The sequence below is a fragment of the Myripristis murdjan genome, chromosome 4 (genome assembly GCF_902150065.1).
Source record: "Myripristis murdjan chromosome 4, fMyrMur1.1, whole genome shotgun sequence".
NCBI lineage: Eukaryota > Metazoa > Chordata > Actinopteri > Holocentriformes > Holocentridae > Myripristis > Myripristis murdjan.
The window spans coordinates 29,665,764-29,682,523 of NC_043983.1; the positions used below are offsets into that span (position 1 = coordinate 29,665,764).

Below are 16,760 nucleotides of genomic sequence, written 5' to 3' on the forward strand. Positions count from 1 at the left end.
GACAGAAAAGGGCCTTCCCCAAACTGTTCCCACAAAGTAGTCCAGTAATTTTAGGCCAAAATTGGGGTCAACCTAGGACAAATTGCAAGAGGAGCAAACTCAACTGATTTTGTATCCTCAGTTTGTCCTTAGTGAGGGAAAAAAGTCCCAAGAAATCCCATTGGTGGAAAATCACCTATATATGACCATATAATACCAAAAAAACACCCTTTTTAACACACAGGTGAAAGGGGTTCAAAATTTTACTTTCAGATATCACTATAAAAATTCACAAGTTGATTACAGACACAAAGACAAGAAAAAAAGTCAATTATAAGTTCTTTGAATTATTCTGTTTACACATGCATATCACACATTATCATATTTTATATCCACTAATAAGGAATATAAGGAATAAATGCCAGAAGAGACATTTAAACAGTGAATTAAAAGGTTACTATATATATAGTAACCTTGAATTAAAAGGTTACTCTATAACAGTGAATTAAAAGGACTTCAAAGCCTGTCCCATCACAGTTTTCAAGGGGAGTGACAACATTACATGGGAAGAAACTGAGAGGTGTCAAGTTGTGAGATATGAACTTACTACCTTCATGTCGGTCGAAACACTGTAGTCTGTCCACACAACACACAAAAGCAGTTATATTTAAGCCTTTTCCAAAAAAAACTGCCAAAAACTGCCAAAAAAAAAAAAAATGCCATAAAATTCCTCAACACAGCTGGTGCAGCATAATCAAAGTGTCATGAAGTATTTATGTTTGCAGTTTAAATCCAAAATCTCTATGTTTTCACCGGGATTTATCACAAAGCTTCACTAAAACCACTGTTTTCAAAAGCATTCACGTTACATCTTACTACTACTACTACCACTCTGCTGCTCACTTATTTACCTGACTTAAACAAAGAAGTGTAATCATCCGAGGAGAAATGTTTACTGCAAACCCATAGTTGGAAAAAATAATGTTCTCGGAGGCTTTTCTCTGCTGAATCATCCAACAAAAGTGCACGTTTGAACCGTTTTAAGCTCGCTGCTGGGAAGAGGTAGCTGCAGCAGCCGCCTAAACACAGACAAAGCCGATCATTTTAAACCCAAGTTGAGGCACTTTGATCTCTGCGAACACAGAAGGACGGTCACGTGTCACATCAAGCAGAGCATAAACACAGATTATATGGACGCACGCAAATACGATTTTTGCCTGGAATACTGGCATAAATATTGGACTTTTGGACCCTTAATGTAATCATATGGTTTCACAAAATTGGATTATGCGGCACATGCTGTGAGGAGCAGTTTTACAGGATTTTATTTGGAGCTGAAAAGAACCAGTTTCAGTTGACTTAAGGTGTTTTGGAGCTGTGGTAGCCGACTTACAGTGTGTTATGAGGAAGTTCACTGGTGTGTTTAGTGATGTGGGTGAGTAAACAATGACAGATTTATGTTTTAGATGAACTGCTCCTTTAAGTTGCACTTTCTTGTGCCAGCCGCTGGGATCAAATTTACATTATAATGACTGTTAATCTTTTTTTTTCCGCTCAGTTTTTATTCTCTGACTCAAATTTTGAACTGAAATATTAAAGTTGATGCAAGTGGTGAGTCACACACACACATACATGCATCCATCCATGCACACACACACACACACACACACACACACACACACACACACACACACACACACACACAGTCACAAACAGATTTACATGCACTTACACTCATACACATTCATGAATACACAGACACACATGCAGACTTTTTTTTTTCCTGTTTCACCCGTCTGGGTTAAGGCAACTCCCAGGAAATTGTCAAATTAAATGCCACCAAGACAAATACACATGCACACACACACACACACACACACACACACACACACACACACACACACACACACACGCACACGCAGGTACAGAAAACTTTGCCCGGAGCTTCCTCCAACCAGCCTTAATGAGGAGGTCGAGCTGCCTCCACCACTGAAGGTCAAACAGTGGAAGGTAATAAGCTGATTAGTTCCACCCAGGTAACGCGTATTATAAATGAACACACAGAAAGAAGAAGGAGACAGATTTCATACTTAATACCATTTCATCAAATAGTTTAAATAAATAAATAAATAAATATGTTTCCCGCGCCTTCGCCTTGATTTCATGCCTGGGGAAGAAGAGAACATCTCGCCGATTCTTCATGGATTGTTTTCCGTCGCGGCGTTTCACGGGATTACGCCACAGCAGCAGAGCAACCCGCCGCCGTTAACGAATGGAAATCGGGCTCGTTTGTGTCAACTGTCCATGAGGATGTCGTGAGGCTGTGCGTATTTGTCCACTTGCCGTTTATGAAGAACATTTCCTCCAAATGTTCCTTTGTGCTGGCAAAACAACAACAACACACACACACACACTGAGGACACAACAAGGACACACAGCCAGGGGAGCGCATTGTTTTAAGATAATGTAATAAAAAGTTTGCCACAGCACCGGTTGAGTTGACCCGTCTTGACTTGGACTAGTTTTAGCCGCTTCACAACCTCGACTGTCGGTTCTTCATGCAGTGGTAAAGGAAACACAGTAGGCCAGTCAATCTAGCCCAAAAAAAAAAAAAAAAAAAAAAAAAAAAAATTGCAAAAGAAATGTCTCATAGTTTTTATTGGTCCTAATACCCTCCTGAATCATATACTAAACGTCTTAAGCCGTAGATGGAGTGGAGTTATTTAACAATTTTTTTCTTTGCTACATAATTCCATATGTCTTGCTTCATATATTTGATGTCTTCAGTATGTATCTACAATGTAGAAAGTAGTAAAAATTAAAAAATTATTGTAGTAGTGTATATTTTGTGTTTGATAAGGGAGGGGTTTTGTTGATATATTTTCACTAGCCTGATATTTTCTTCGTTTTATACCAAAAACATGACGAAAATAGATTTTTTGATGACTCTAGACAGTATTTTCTAATGTATGGGATGACAGAGAAACATAGCCACAGTCCCTTCTGTAATTTTGTCTTTTTGCTAACGTGTCGACATAATGAAACAATAATTTTTAATCTGGCTTCCTCCAATTTTCAGATTTTGTGTTTTGTAACATATGCAAATTATGGTACATTTTACAAAGAAATGCCTAATTTGCATATCTAAACATAAAATCTCAAAAAACTTCCAATACATTTTTTCTTTGGTATGATGTCTCTAATCAACTGGAGAAGTTTCATAGTGATAGCTATTAATTGAAAATTTTCCCCTATTCTACTCAATTTACTTAGAGTTTTGGGCACAATTTTGGCCTTTAGTCTCGAAAAAAATAAGTTCCGCTCCATCTACGGCTTAAGACTTTTAGTATATGATTCAGGCGGGTACTAGGACCAATAAAAACTATGAGACATTTCTTTTACATTTTTTTTGGTTTTTGGGTGATTTCCATGGCTTGTGGCAAGTTCCAGGTTATGGAAAGTTAATTAAAAAAAAAAAAAAAAAATGTTCTTTAGAAATCCTTCAGGACAGATTTTTCACTTTCAGCCTCCGAGCCTCACCTGAAGCTGTGTGGTGACTCCCGAAACGTCTCATGTTTAGAGTCAAGATAAAGTGATTACAGTTGTCCCTCGCTATAACGCAGTTCACCTTTCGCGGCCTCGCAGTTTCGCGGGGTTTTTTTTAGTGCAGTTTTGCATGTTTTTTTTTTTTTTTTTTACTGGACTTATTTTTCTACGAAGGTTTGAACTTTGAGAGTGTTTAAACAAGAGAGAAAAGTGAGAAAATGTTAATGCCTGTCTCAGAAAAGTGCATAAAGTGTGTAGTGAGGGGTTTTACAGCCTTAAAACTTCTGTAATTGTAATAATTGTAAAAAATAAAGCTGACTACTTCACGGATTTCGCCTATTGCGGGTTATTTTTAGAACGTAACTCCCGCGATTAACGAGGGACCACTGTATTGTCGTTTTTGTCTGCCGGCCCGGGGCGGTCAGTGGTCGGTGGAAGAGGCTCTGCGTGTTGAGCCTCGCTGAGCCGAGGTGGCAGTAGGTGGTCGGAGCTGATAGGAGCTCATCAGGGAGGAAATTTAATGAAGTCGGAGAAGAGTTTGGGCTGTTTGAAGACGGATATCTGTTTGAAGACGAGCTGCGTAATGAGATTTGATCTGTCTGACTCTCTTTGCACACACACACACACACACACACACACACACAGACACACACACAGACACCTTCATGACACCACCTTCCATGTCTCCTTCCTTCGCTCCGCCTTCCCCTTCCTTTCCTTCATTTTGTCCCACATTCCTTCCTTCCTGCCGTCTTTGTTTTCCTCCTTTCTTCTTCCCCCTTTTTTCCGATGCATCTGCCCCTCCTCATCCTGTCATGTCATCCTTCCTTCTCTCTCTCTCTCACTTTCTCACACACTTTCTTGCTTCTTCCTCATCCTTCTTTCCTGTCTTATACTCTTTCTTCCCTACCTCCTTCCCTCTTGCCTTTCTTTCCTACAACTTTGCTTCCTTCCTTTCTTCATTTCTTCCTCTCCCCTCCATCTCTCCATTCCTCTCCATCTTCCTGCTTCCCTTTTCTTTTTCTCTCTGCCTTCCTTCTTTCCATCCTTCCTCTTCTTTCTTTCACACTTTCTCTCTGATTAAATTTCACTCGAGCAGTTCCCCCTTCATACACATTACAGATTACAGAGGCGCGTATCGAAAGATTTCTTCATAATTGCGCCAGCGAAATGATAAGTTTCACTCCGTCTTCCCTTCAAAAAAACGAGAAGAAAACAGAGGCAAATCGACGTTGGAGGGGTTTCAAACACTTTTAGTCACATCAAAGGGACCTGGCGTGGGCCGGCGATGCGATGATGGTAATCCTTTATGAAAAGTACATCCTCAGCAACCAGCCCCGTGGAGTCGCAGCGCACAACCGGCAGCCAGAAACCAGAAACCCCTCGCACGGCCGACGGGAGCGCCGAGCGCTGCAGAATGGCGGCGTGTTGAGGCACTGTTGCTGAAATTTTTTTGTTCGTTTTTTTTGTGAAAAACAAAGAGTTTCAATTTAACTGGATTATCTTTTGGTTCCACCATTAGTGCATTTGAAGAGTCCTAACAAGATTAAGGTGGTAATTCATGACATTGCCTTTTTTGTGTGTGTGTGTGTGTGTGTGTGTGTGTGTACCTGGTATTGCTAATGTTGTGGGGACATAAATCTGTTTACACAGTCATGTTGAGGGGACTCGCCTCCCTTATGGGGACAAAAAGCAAGTCCCCATAAGTGAAAATCATTAATTTTAGGGTGAAGACTTGATTTAAAGTTAAGATAACTTTAGGGTTAGGTCAAGGTTAGGGTTAGGGTTAGGCAGGCAGTGGTTAGGGTTAAGGTTAGGATAAATCTCCAGGTAATGAATGTAAGTCAATGTAATGTCCTCTGAAGTGATGGAAACCAACTTGTGTGTGTGTGTGTGTGTGTGTGTGTTTATCCATTTTCGGTGCTATTGCTGTGTTTGATTCTGTTTTTGTTTTTTGTTTTTTTCTTACATCAAACAGTGATACAGTATTTGATTAAAGGTATGACATTTAAAATTAGTTGTGATTATCTGTTTTCAACGTGAGGTGTTACAGGTTTTATCCTTGAAACTACAGTCTATTTTTGCAAAACTCCACATACGAACCACAAAACCTCACTTCAAACCAGCAAAACATGACACATCTCCTGCAAAAGCAAACAAATCTCGCAAAACTTTTCAAACTCTCTTAAAAAAAATTGAGTCTTTGTGTCCGAACAGCGCACACAAACATCACTTGAATAACACACTGAGAGTAGAAATGAAAAACCTCCTCCTCCTCTTACTTATTCACCTCTTCATCCTTCTCCTCCTCTTGCTCCTCTTCCTCCTCTAGTTCACGTGTGTAGAAAGGCAGTCGGCAAAACAGTGTAGCGCTGCAGAGACCAGTGTGTGCAGTTTTGCCAGAGGTGTGTTATTTAGCTACAAAGTGAGTGTAAAGCGGAGGACGTGCATTCGGGTTGACTCACTCGGTAAACGCATCGGCCACAAGTGTCGATGGTTTCATCGATCGTGCTTCAAGAAACACTGTTAGCGTCGAAACGTTCAGAGAAAAAAAACTGTAACAGCAGCAGGCTTGTTAGCACTAGCAAACACTCGTTAAGGAATAACGGGAATTACTGGAAAGTTTGGGTAATTTATAGAAACTGTCATATACAAACATAAACATTTTGTTTTGTCATAAGCAGACGTTCATGCAAACTAATACAAATTTTAAAAATGACGAAATGACATTTTTGACTGTTAGTAGAACTGAAATCCATTCTTTAATCGAGCAACAAAAACAAAAAAAAAAGTTTCATTCAAAATGTAAAATGAAAGCATTTTCTCTCAAGCTTCTCAAGTCTCCAGTTTTTGAATTTGCAGTCATTTCAAGTCTCAGTCTCTTCCTCCTGGACCTCATCAACATCCTCAACATCTGCCTCGTCTTCGTCTTCGCTGTCTCTGGGTCAAGAGCCTCACATCTGGCTGTTTTAACCAAGATTATGCTTCGAGATGTTTGTTTTTTTCTTTTTCAATTCAATTATTCCCGTAAATTCCCATGAAAACTTTCCAACTTTGAATATTCCCAGAATTCTGCACCACTACTTGTGTTCCTGCACTGCTTTTCTCAGAGATCACCTGCCAGTCAAACAGTGTGATGGCTTTCTCCTTGGAGTTTCTGTTGATTCTGCGTCTGTAGGTGGCGCTCTTTTCCTTGTCTGTCCAGCCGTGGTGGCTGCCACTGCTCATGATCACCACCCAGTTCCTCCTCTTCTGTTTATTCCAAACAAACTCAAAATGCAAAATGTGTATCTTACCCAGGAAAGAGCCACCAAACACAGAGAGTTTAGAACGACAAACGTAAAAAACTTTCATGTGCCTGGAACAGAAATAAGAGAACAAAACAAGCATTTGCTAATATGGAAACTTTGCTGAAGGTTTCTCCTTCAACATGGAGGTTGTTAAGAGCTGGGAGGTGTAAAGACCAGCGGGCAGCTAAATGTCAGGCAGCAGCAGGAACGGGAGTTATGAATAGGACGTCGCCCTCGGACCCTCTCCGGGGAACATTTTCGCGCCGAGATGCCAGAACACGGCAGAGATGCTGCCGCCTAATTAGCAGCTTAAGGAGTCTTCAGATCGCTTGAAGCCGCTTCAGTTTTGCAACACTTGGACCAGAGGGAAGGAATGAGGGGTTTGTTAAGTCACTGGCGCTGAATTGTTTTTCTGTCAGCGGTGTCGCTTTTAATTGGCTCACCGTCTGGGGCCCGTCGTTAATGAAGATTTTAATTGTCTAGTTTGTAACCTGTTGGAAGTGAGCGTTGTTGCTCCGTCGGTGCGTTGTGGCCTAAAAGCGGATCGTGAGACGAAGAAGTCGTAATTCTTCCCTGCGGTTACAGTCTATTTAGGCGTAATGAAATGTGGAAAATGTGACACTTTTGGCCTTTTTCCTCTGGGTGAATATTTTCTATAAAGTTGGTGGATTGGGGTAACACACTGAGAAAGATAAGCCGAGAGAGAGAGAAAACCAGAGGCCTCGTTTTTACGGCATTAGCTGTTGCCCTAAGACTAAACTAATTTCCCTGGCTAATTACACTGCAGTTGCATGAATGAGGGAGCCGCGTATTGGATTTAAAATCATGCGACGTGGCGAAATAAAATTTTAAGACTCTCCTGTCCCCCGGTCTGTGTTTGCAGCCTCCAAAGAAAATGACTTAGAAAAAAAGGTGGAAAATGGGACTGAGGCAGCATGTAAGGGGGGGTTTTGGGGGGGGACGAGGTACGATTTCTCACGCAGAGCGATGAGCACAGCGTGTTAAAGCACAGACGAGCTTTATACAGGAGCAGACTGCCATGTATGGCGAGGCGAATTCTTGTTTCCCCGCTTTGCGTGTGAAGTTGTTGTGGCTGTTGTTTGTGATTTCCATGTAATTTAATCATCATATTGATTCACAGAGATTAGGGTGTGGCTGCTGTTTTTGTTGTTATTTTTTTCCACATTTTGGATTGACCCTGATTGATAGTTAGTGGAATTTTAATCACTACATCGGATTAAAATCAAATGGAATGAGGCAAGTGTGTGCCTTCTTTCCTTTTTCATTGTCTACCCCATTTATGAATGAAGTAGGATGACCCACAGAAAGTCAGATGTGGAAACTCTTAGAAACTCAACAAGGACAACCGGAAATACACAGGAAGGTGCGACTGCAGTGATTTTTTTTTTTTTTTTTTTTTTTTTTTGGGTTATCTCTTCCTATCAAATTTTCCCATTTCCGTTTTCATATCTTATCTGTAGGACCAGACCCAGTTTGCTCAGATATAATGTGACCCGCAGAAATATGGTCGAGGGGAAAAAAAACCCTGGTCACCTGTGAAGTAAATCCAGCTTTAATCTCGCGTGGCCGCTCTCAAATGAGACTCGGTGCCCTCTCTGATCAGATAACAACGCTGCAAGGATGCTGCACCAAACAAAAGTTTTCACCTAACTTGTCACGCGTTGCTTATACCGTCGCCACCATCTGATATATTCAGTGTTTATTTCCTGCACGCTACGCAGCCGGGAGACCTTTAAAAATATCTCCACGTGAACCGGGCTGCTGTGAGACGAATGTGACGCTTCCTCCCGAGGCCTGAGAAGGAGGAGGAGGAGGCTGCCGTGTTTTTAGAGCCGTCAGCAGCTCGGAACGTGTCGGAGTCAGGTTCCCTTATGTTCAGGTCCTTCCGGCTGTAAATTACACCGCCGGAGCCATCATCAGCGTGTCAGTCTTTACAAATGAGGTCTGCAGAGGCAGCCTGGCCCGGACGCAGCCTGGAATCACTTCTATTTGTTGCTAAGTGCAGGGATAATGGAAGTAGATGACTCTGTTCCTCGACGTTTGACTCTCCGTCTGGTGAGTGGATGTGGGTGAGGAGGAGGAGGAGGAGGAGGAGGAGGAGGAGGGTGAGCAGGAGGTACAGAGGCCTTGGGACATAGGTTTGAATTGTGACTCCATCTTGTGTCTTTACGCCCCGCTGCCTCTTTATTAGTGTAGAGGGAGGGAGTGACCGAAGTTAGCGTGTAGAAAAATGATGAAAAAGTGTGTGTGTGTGTGTGTGCAGGGAAAGGAGGGGAAAAGTCATCAAGGGAGGAGAGAGAGAGTAAGGTGAAAGGAGAGAGGCACAGAGATGGAGAACGACGAGGTAGACGGTGGATGAACTGCATACGTTCAGTTTGTAAGAAAAGTCACATGTTTAAATCCTGAAAAGAGAACTCATTGTAACCATAATGATAAATAACAGGTGAGCAACCTTTGACCTCCAGCCAGTGATTATTGTGAGGTAAACCACCATCAATATAATTAAAATATGATTCATTTATGCTCATTTCCCCTTTTTTTTTTTTTTTTAAACTTAAACCCGTTTGATATCACCAGGCATGATACATTTGATAAATGTAGGCCATGAATATTTAGATCTCTTTTTTTTGCAAAGAAAAAGTGATGTTCAGTGGCTTTACCATCCCCGATCTGAACAATATTTGATTCAAGAGTCTTAAAATCAGGTTCTTCTCAAACTAAGTGAAAAATGTCTGCCACTGGGTAGAGATTGTTTGACTTGCTTTCCAAACAGTTCAGTTTTGCCGCGGCCCAAAAGCACACTACACACTAACACCAAACAGTACCTGCAGTATATACTCTTTCTATAGTTTCTGTTTTAGCTGTTAGTATGATAAAAGTCCAAAGAAAAACATGAATTTCACATTCACTGTTGCCCTCTGAGTAGCTCCTCCCTTCCCATAATGCAGTGTGCAGTATCTGTTCACTCAAAACACTGAGCCAGTTGTATGTTGACATTCATTTACACATTTTCATACTTACATGCATTTTAATACTTGGACAGTGTGAACGCATGCACTGCACACTCAACCCTTGGTCAGAAAGAGTGTGTATTATGCTTCTAGGACACAGCAAGCATTTCCAATATTTTCATTTTTGACATTCTCTTGATAATATAATCCGCTGTTTTTTTTGCCTGTTCTACATGTTGGTACTTTTTTCCCCCAGAAAAGTTCTGCAACTCGTGGAGCTGCTTTGGAAAGAAATATAATTATCCGGTCCGACTGGAAGAATTTTTCAGTTTTTCAAAGAAAAATAAGATTTTAAGACAGATAAAAGGACCGAAGGACCAAAGAGGGAGATAATGTGCGGCGCAGTGGCATCGTTAGGCCTGCAGTCTCGGATGTTTTAATGCCAAGCCTGAATGTTTCTATCGTTTAGAAAAAGTTGGCATTCTGATGTAGAATAGTGGAACAGTGCTTCGGCACTTCGGCGAGAGGGGAGCGTATTAAAGCGGGACACAAAAGAGCAATAGAAATGCTCCTGCCGGCACAGTCCCCTCTTCTCATTTCTCTGTTTTCTGCCTCCTCGTCTCCTCTTTCTTTCGGGGAGGAGGAGATGCAAGGAGGTGTGTGTGTGTGTGTGTGTATGTGTGTATGTATAAATGTGAGATTGTTAAGCAGGGCTTTGCTGAAAATGTACATTTGTACTTAGCAAGTGCACCCGGTGTAAGTAAAGGTTAAAACGGTCGATTTTAAACGAGTTTAAACAAGTTTAAACGAAATGAGAGGCAAATTATACATTTTTTTTCTTTATGGATGTATGTAATCTTGATATTTATAGAAAGGAGAACCCCCTGTTTATTATAAAAATGTATTCCATCCACAGACGTGGAGTCAGCGGATCAGTTGTGGTTGTAATCAGCACAAGATCCGATCACTCACACCTCCCCTTATAAATCTGGCAATAACTCGCTTGACCTCCTACCATTTTTCACTCATTTTGTTTAATTATAAAGCTTTGACATTTCTACATGATGTAGAATATTGTCAATGAAACAGAATGGTTTAATTTTTTTTTTTTTTTCAAGAAAATGAGATGCACAATAAATGATACCCACATATTTTACTATCATTGTATTTTTCATATATGTAATAATGCAATGTCTGGCAGACTGCATGGGGCCATTGGTTAACAGTCTTGGGATTTTTTTTTTTTTTTTTCTTTTTTAACTCCAAGTCCATCTTTAAATGAATTTTGTGTAGACATTTTTAACAGTGCAGAAATCAAGGTACTAAGTGCTGTGATGATTGTAGTGGATTTGGAAACGGTGAAATACACCCGGTGCCGTCTTAAGGAGCGATCTTAATGAACGTTTCGGCTCATGGTGTGTTTCCTGAGCTCTGTCTCTCGGTGTCGTGTCGCATGGCGCCCCAGCTGCAGTGCAGAGCAGCTCACTGGAGCAAGGGGCCGTCCTTGGCTTATTTGTTTTGTAATTTTCTCTTTTTTTTTTTTTTTTTGTCTTTGTGTGTTTAAGCGCTGACGTAAAGAGCCGGTAGCCTCCGTGGTGCCATGGTAACCGGTTCCGTGGTCCTACATCAAGCTGAAAAGACAAACCGGGGAGTTATTATGAGTCTCAGCGTCTTGAACCTCTACACGAGGCGCCGTGAATCACCGCGCCGTGTTAATTTTGCCTGCGCCGCTGTAATCGTCGGCTCCCTCCACCGAATGTCTTGCTGTGCAAACTTTGTGTTTAACAAGCCACCGCACAGACACACGGGGGTATTATCTCATGAATTATTATCTAAGTAATTAAAAACAGGGGTAAAAAGTGCTTTACTGACAAGCAAACATTCTTCGAAGTCTCCCAACATAAACGGGGAAATTCATGTGAGGCATAAGAGACACAAACAGACGTCAGCTGCTCAACATGAAAACGGATTTTAGCATTTCTCCTCTTCCTGCTGTGTGTCTGCAAAAAAAAAAAGAAAAAAAAAAAGGATGTTTCATACTCTCGCTATAAGCACCTCTTTGCCTATTAGAGAGCTGACATTTAAAGTCCTGCTGGACCTTCTTCAGACTGGAGCCGTCGGGCTGTTGAGACCTACTCCGCCTCCTCTTGTCGGGGGAATCGCTCTTGACTGGGGTCCTTCAATAGTTTGAGCTTCTTTTGAGCCGCTCAATTGAATTTCTCGTGATTTTAAATCTCGTGACTCTCCCCTTTGAAAAAATGCTGCGGGCCATTATGTACTCTGGACGGGAGATGGCTGAATGGAGTGGGTGGTGGGGCCACTAGCATTCGATTGGAGAGCACTTTGAAGTAAAAATGGGGAGTCCTGTCAGTGTGTGTGTGTGTGTGTGTGTGTGTGTATGTGTGTGGACATGCGAGATGAAGGGGGTCTCTCTCTTTCCTCGTTGCCGTCTCGTATAAATGATTCAAACTGTAATAGAAGTTTTAGCCTTTCAGTCTTAAATGGAAATGGAGCCTCCTCTCTGCACTGCTTTAATCTTGCAGACCACAGCAGACCGTGGCATTAAGGTTACATGAGGATCAGGGCAGCCGCTGTGAGCTCTGCTGGTCTTATTATGTGTAATGGAGGGATATGAAGCCACAGCGATTCCAAGGGTCCAGCACTCCGGCTTTGACATATATTTATACACGAGGGATTTCTCCTGCTGTAAATTTCATCTGTTTTTCACTGTTTCCTCAATATATTGATTCTCTGATTCTGTGTGTGTGTGTGTGTGTGTGTGTGTGTGTGTGTGTGTGTGTGTGGGTACATGCATATGTTGGAGAGAGACCAAGAGCTCGGCGTGGACTGAGTCGCTGGTTGTAATCCAGTCAGTCTTGGTTGTTATCCACAGTCAAATATTTGAGGTAAATAGCATTTAGTGCTGATTTCACTGACAAGCAAAGTGTGTTTTGAAAGGCAAATTCAAGGTGTGTGTTGTGTGCATATGTGTGTATGTGTACGTGTGTGTGTGGGTTGGGGTAGGAAATTCCATTTTTATGAGGGAGTAAGGGTTTCCATCAGCTGGTAATTACTTTTTTTTTTCTTTTTTTTTTTTGTAATCAGGAAAGCTGTCAAAGTGTGATAGATTAAAATCTGGCCCGTCATTACGTCCAGTAAAAAAAAAAAAAACATATTATTTTATTTTACTCCTATTTATTGGCTGGACTTTTCAGGCAGCAGCATGTTGCCTGAAACATAACTAATCATCCACTGAGCCCATATACCATTGATAAACACCATCGATATTATTTAAAGTAGATGATCATCTAAAACAACATGATTAGCCTGATGATTATTCCCACGTTCATTTTTTTATCGTGTTTGCCCGTGCACACTTCAGGTAGCTCATCCATACCATTCTAAATAACTGTAAATCGCATACAGAAGACATTAGACTTTCCATAAAAAAAACATTGTTAACATTGTTAACATTCATAAAATAATAACAATGTAACATAAATGGGCCGTCTGCATGATGTAAAACAGGACTAATGTCAGTAGGGGCTTCACCTGCCTAGTAGAAACAAACAGAAAAAGCCTCATGGTGGCAGTGGAGGGCCAGTAATGCTCAAAACTTTGGCAAAACGCACCAAAAATGTAAGAACATCCTCGACTGACAAATCAGTGTAATTAATTTCCTTGCAGCCGTTTGTCAGGACACTGAAATCGGCCCAGACTCCAGTTTCTCCAAGCAGTAACCCTGTTTGTTATCCACAGCTTCTAACTGCTAAACATCTGTTCCTCTGTTCTCCCCTCTCCCTCCATCTGTCCGTCTATCCGTCGACCCCGCCCGTCTTTCCCGTCCAGGTCCACCTGTTGAAGGACCAGCTGAGCGCGGAGGCCACGGCTCGGCTGGAGGCGCAGGCTCGAGTCCACCAGCTGCTGCTGCAGAACAAGGACCTGCTGCAGCACATCTCGCTGCTGGTCAAGCAGATCCAGGAGCTGGAAACCAAATTCTCCGGACCAAACTCCAGTGAGTGGATCAGACAGCACACACACACACACACACACACACACACACACGTAGCTAACAGGGAATGATACACTCTATTCTCCACAGTAGTCCAGTCATTTTATGAAAAAACCTAGGACAAACTGCAAGAGAAGCAAACTCAACTGATTTTGTATCCTCAGTTTGTCCTGAGTGAGGGAAAAAAAGAAATCCCATTGGTGGAAAGTTTTGAAAATCACCTCTTTATGACCACATATTACCAAAAAACACTGTTTTTAACACACAGGAGAAAGGGGTTCAAAATTATAAGATATCACTATAAAAATTCACAAGTTGATTACACACACAAAGACAAGAAAAAAAGTCAATTACAAGTTCTTTGAATTATTCTGTTTACACATGCATATCACACATTATCTGATTTGATATGCGCTAATAAGGAATATAAGGAATAAATGCCAGAACAGATATTTAAACAGTGAATTTAAAGGTTACTATATAGTAACCTTTTAATTCACTGTTATATAGTAGCCTTTTAATTCAAGGTTACTATATATATAGTAACCTTTTGGTCATAAATAGGTGATTTTCAAAACTTTCCACCAATGGGATTTCTTGGGACTTTTTTTCCCTCACTCAGGACAAACTGAGGATCCAAAATCAGTTGAGTTTGCTTCACTTGCAATTTGTCCTAGGTTGACCCCAATTTTGGCCTAACATTACTGGACTACAGGGAAAGTTGAAAAATTCAAAGACCCCCCGCACTCTAAAATGTGTTTTTCTCTTGTTTATGTCACCGGTAATGTCTGACCTTGACTATACTGACTTGTATCGGTGTTTGTCACTAGAGAGGAGTTTTCACAAACAATTTGGTGTGTCACACATCCAACAGCCAATCCTGTCGTTCACAGTGGCTGTGTGATGATCAGAGCAGAAACCTGGCTTCACCCGCGAATCCCTAACGCCGCGGCACAGATAGCAGACAGATAGCAAACAGTAGTAATTGTTACGGCTGTCTTCATCCCACCAGATGCTAACATTGGCAGAGCCGTCACCCACCTACTCAGTGCTATAAAAAAACAGCAGTGTGCTCATCCCGACAGAGTTTACGTCAGAGCTGGTGACTTTAATCAAGCGTGCTTAAAGACAGCGCTTCCAAAATTGGTCCAGAATGTGAGGAGGAAAAAAAAACATACTCGACTATTTCTATTCAAACATAAGGCATAGAGCTGCACCTCTCTCACACACAGGCCGGTCAGATCACCTCTAATTGCTCCTAACCCCAGCATACACTCCCCTTCAGAAGGAAAAGGAAAACAAAGCCAAACACAGAGTGGCCTGAGGGAGCGCTCCTCTCAGTTACAGGGCTGCTTTGCATGAGAAAATTGGAATACATTCAAACAACAGGACTCAGAGAAACAGACAGAAGCTGCTCTGCATCCGCGGCTCAGTTTAGTCCAGACACTTCTCAGAGACCGCCACGCTGCCTTTCACAGGTCAGGTGACAGGGCTCGGTGCGGCGCCGCTAGAGCCGGCCTGAGGAGAGGCATCAAAGCTGCCGAGGAGGCCTGGAAGAGAGAAATCGCTGACCATCTCGCAGACAGTGACCCACGGCGGATGTGGCGGCGAATCCAGCACATCACAAACTACAAGGGCAGCAACGCTTGAACGAATAGGCTTCACACAGATGCACCCACATGTGGGACGTCTGTGAACCCGAGGAAGGTCGCTGGTCCTGGTGGAGTAACCGGGGAAGCACTTAAAGCGTGAGCTGACCGGCTCCTCTGGCTCTTCTCTAAGATCTTTCATCTTCCTTTGATAACACAAGCCATCGTGCCACCCTGCCTACAGTCAGCCATCATCATCCCTGTCCTCAAAATGCCAGCCGTCGACAGTCTAAACTACTATAGAGGGATGGCACTCACATCAGTAGGCATGAAGTGTTTTGAGAGACTTACATCAAAGCCAGCCTCCCTCCCACCTTCGGCCTACATCAGTTTGCCCATATAGAAAATACTAGAAACTCAATTCAATGCAATTATTCCAGATATGCTCATCGGTAAGCTGTCCGACTTACACCTCCCCCTTCCCACCTGCACCTTGATAAAGGACTTCTTCACTCACTGCCTGCCAGTTGTTAAACTTGGCCCCCACCTCTTGTCCACCCACACGCTCAGCACTGGCTCTCTGCAAGGCTGAGTTCATTACTCTGTTCCAGAGGTAGTCAACCATGTGGGGCCGAGAGTCTGCAGGTTTCCATTCAAAACTAATACCACAGCAGGTGATTTCACTGATTACCTCACCGTCAGGCGGAGAGAGGAGGAACTAATCAGCGAAATCATCTGATGTAGTTTTCGTTTGGAATGAAAACCTGCAGACTCTCGGCCCTCCATGGTTGACTACCCCTGATCTGTTTCTCTATACGCCTATGACCCACCCCGCCCACACCGTCATCAAATCCGCGAATGACACCTCTGTATCGGACTTATCTCCGGAGAAGACGCGTCGACCTACAGAGATCAGGTCCAGAAACTGACAGCGTGTTGTTCAGCAAACAATCACACTGACCCTGAACAGCACAAAACAAAGGAACTCATAATTGACTTCGGGGCAGACAGAGCAGAGTCTGCCGCTCTCTCTATCAACGGGAGCTGTGTGGAAAGGGTTCCCACCTTCAGATTCGTCGGAGCCCACGTTTCTGGGGAGCTGTGTGGTCTGCAAACAGCACTGCGGTAGTTCAGAGGGCACAGCAGCAACTACACTTCCTGAAAATGCTCAGGAAAAACAGGCTGGAAGAAAAGCCACCGGTGCCGTCGTACCGCTCCTCCTCTGAGAGTGGATTGGTGTAGTGCGTCTCGGTGTGGTACGCCGGCAGGAGAGCTCCTCAGGGGGTCATCAGCACGGCACAGAAAATCATCGACTGCCCTCTGCCCTCCCTGGAGGACATCTCCACCTCCTGCTGCTTCAGCAGAACCAAAA

General features: G+C 42.6%; 1 protein-coding gene across 1 annotated transcript in view; it reads left to right on the forward strand.

Annotated features, from left to right (window-relative positions):
• The window catches only part of LOC115357733 (carboxyl-terminal PDZ ligand of neuronal nitric oxide synthase protein-like), a 239,933-nt gene that overhangs the window by 182,328 nt on the left and 40,845 nt on the right, over positions 1-16,760 (forward strand). The window contains exon 9 of the mRNA XM_030049379.1: positions 13,637-13,802. Within this exon, the coding sequence (XP_029905239.1) occupies positions 13,637-13,802 (166 nt within the window). The remainder of the gene's footprint in view (positions 1-13,636; positions 13,803-16,760) is intronic.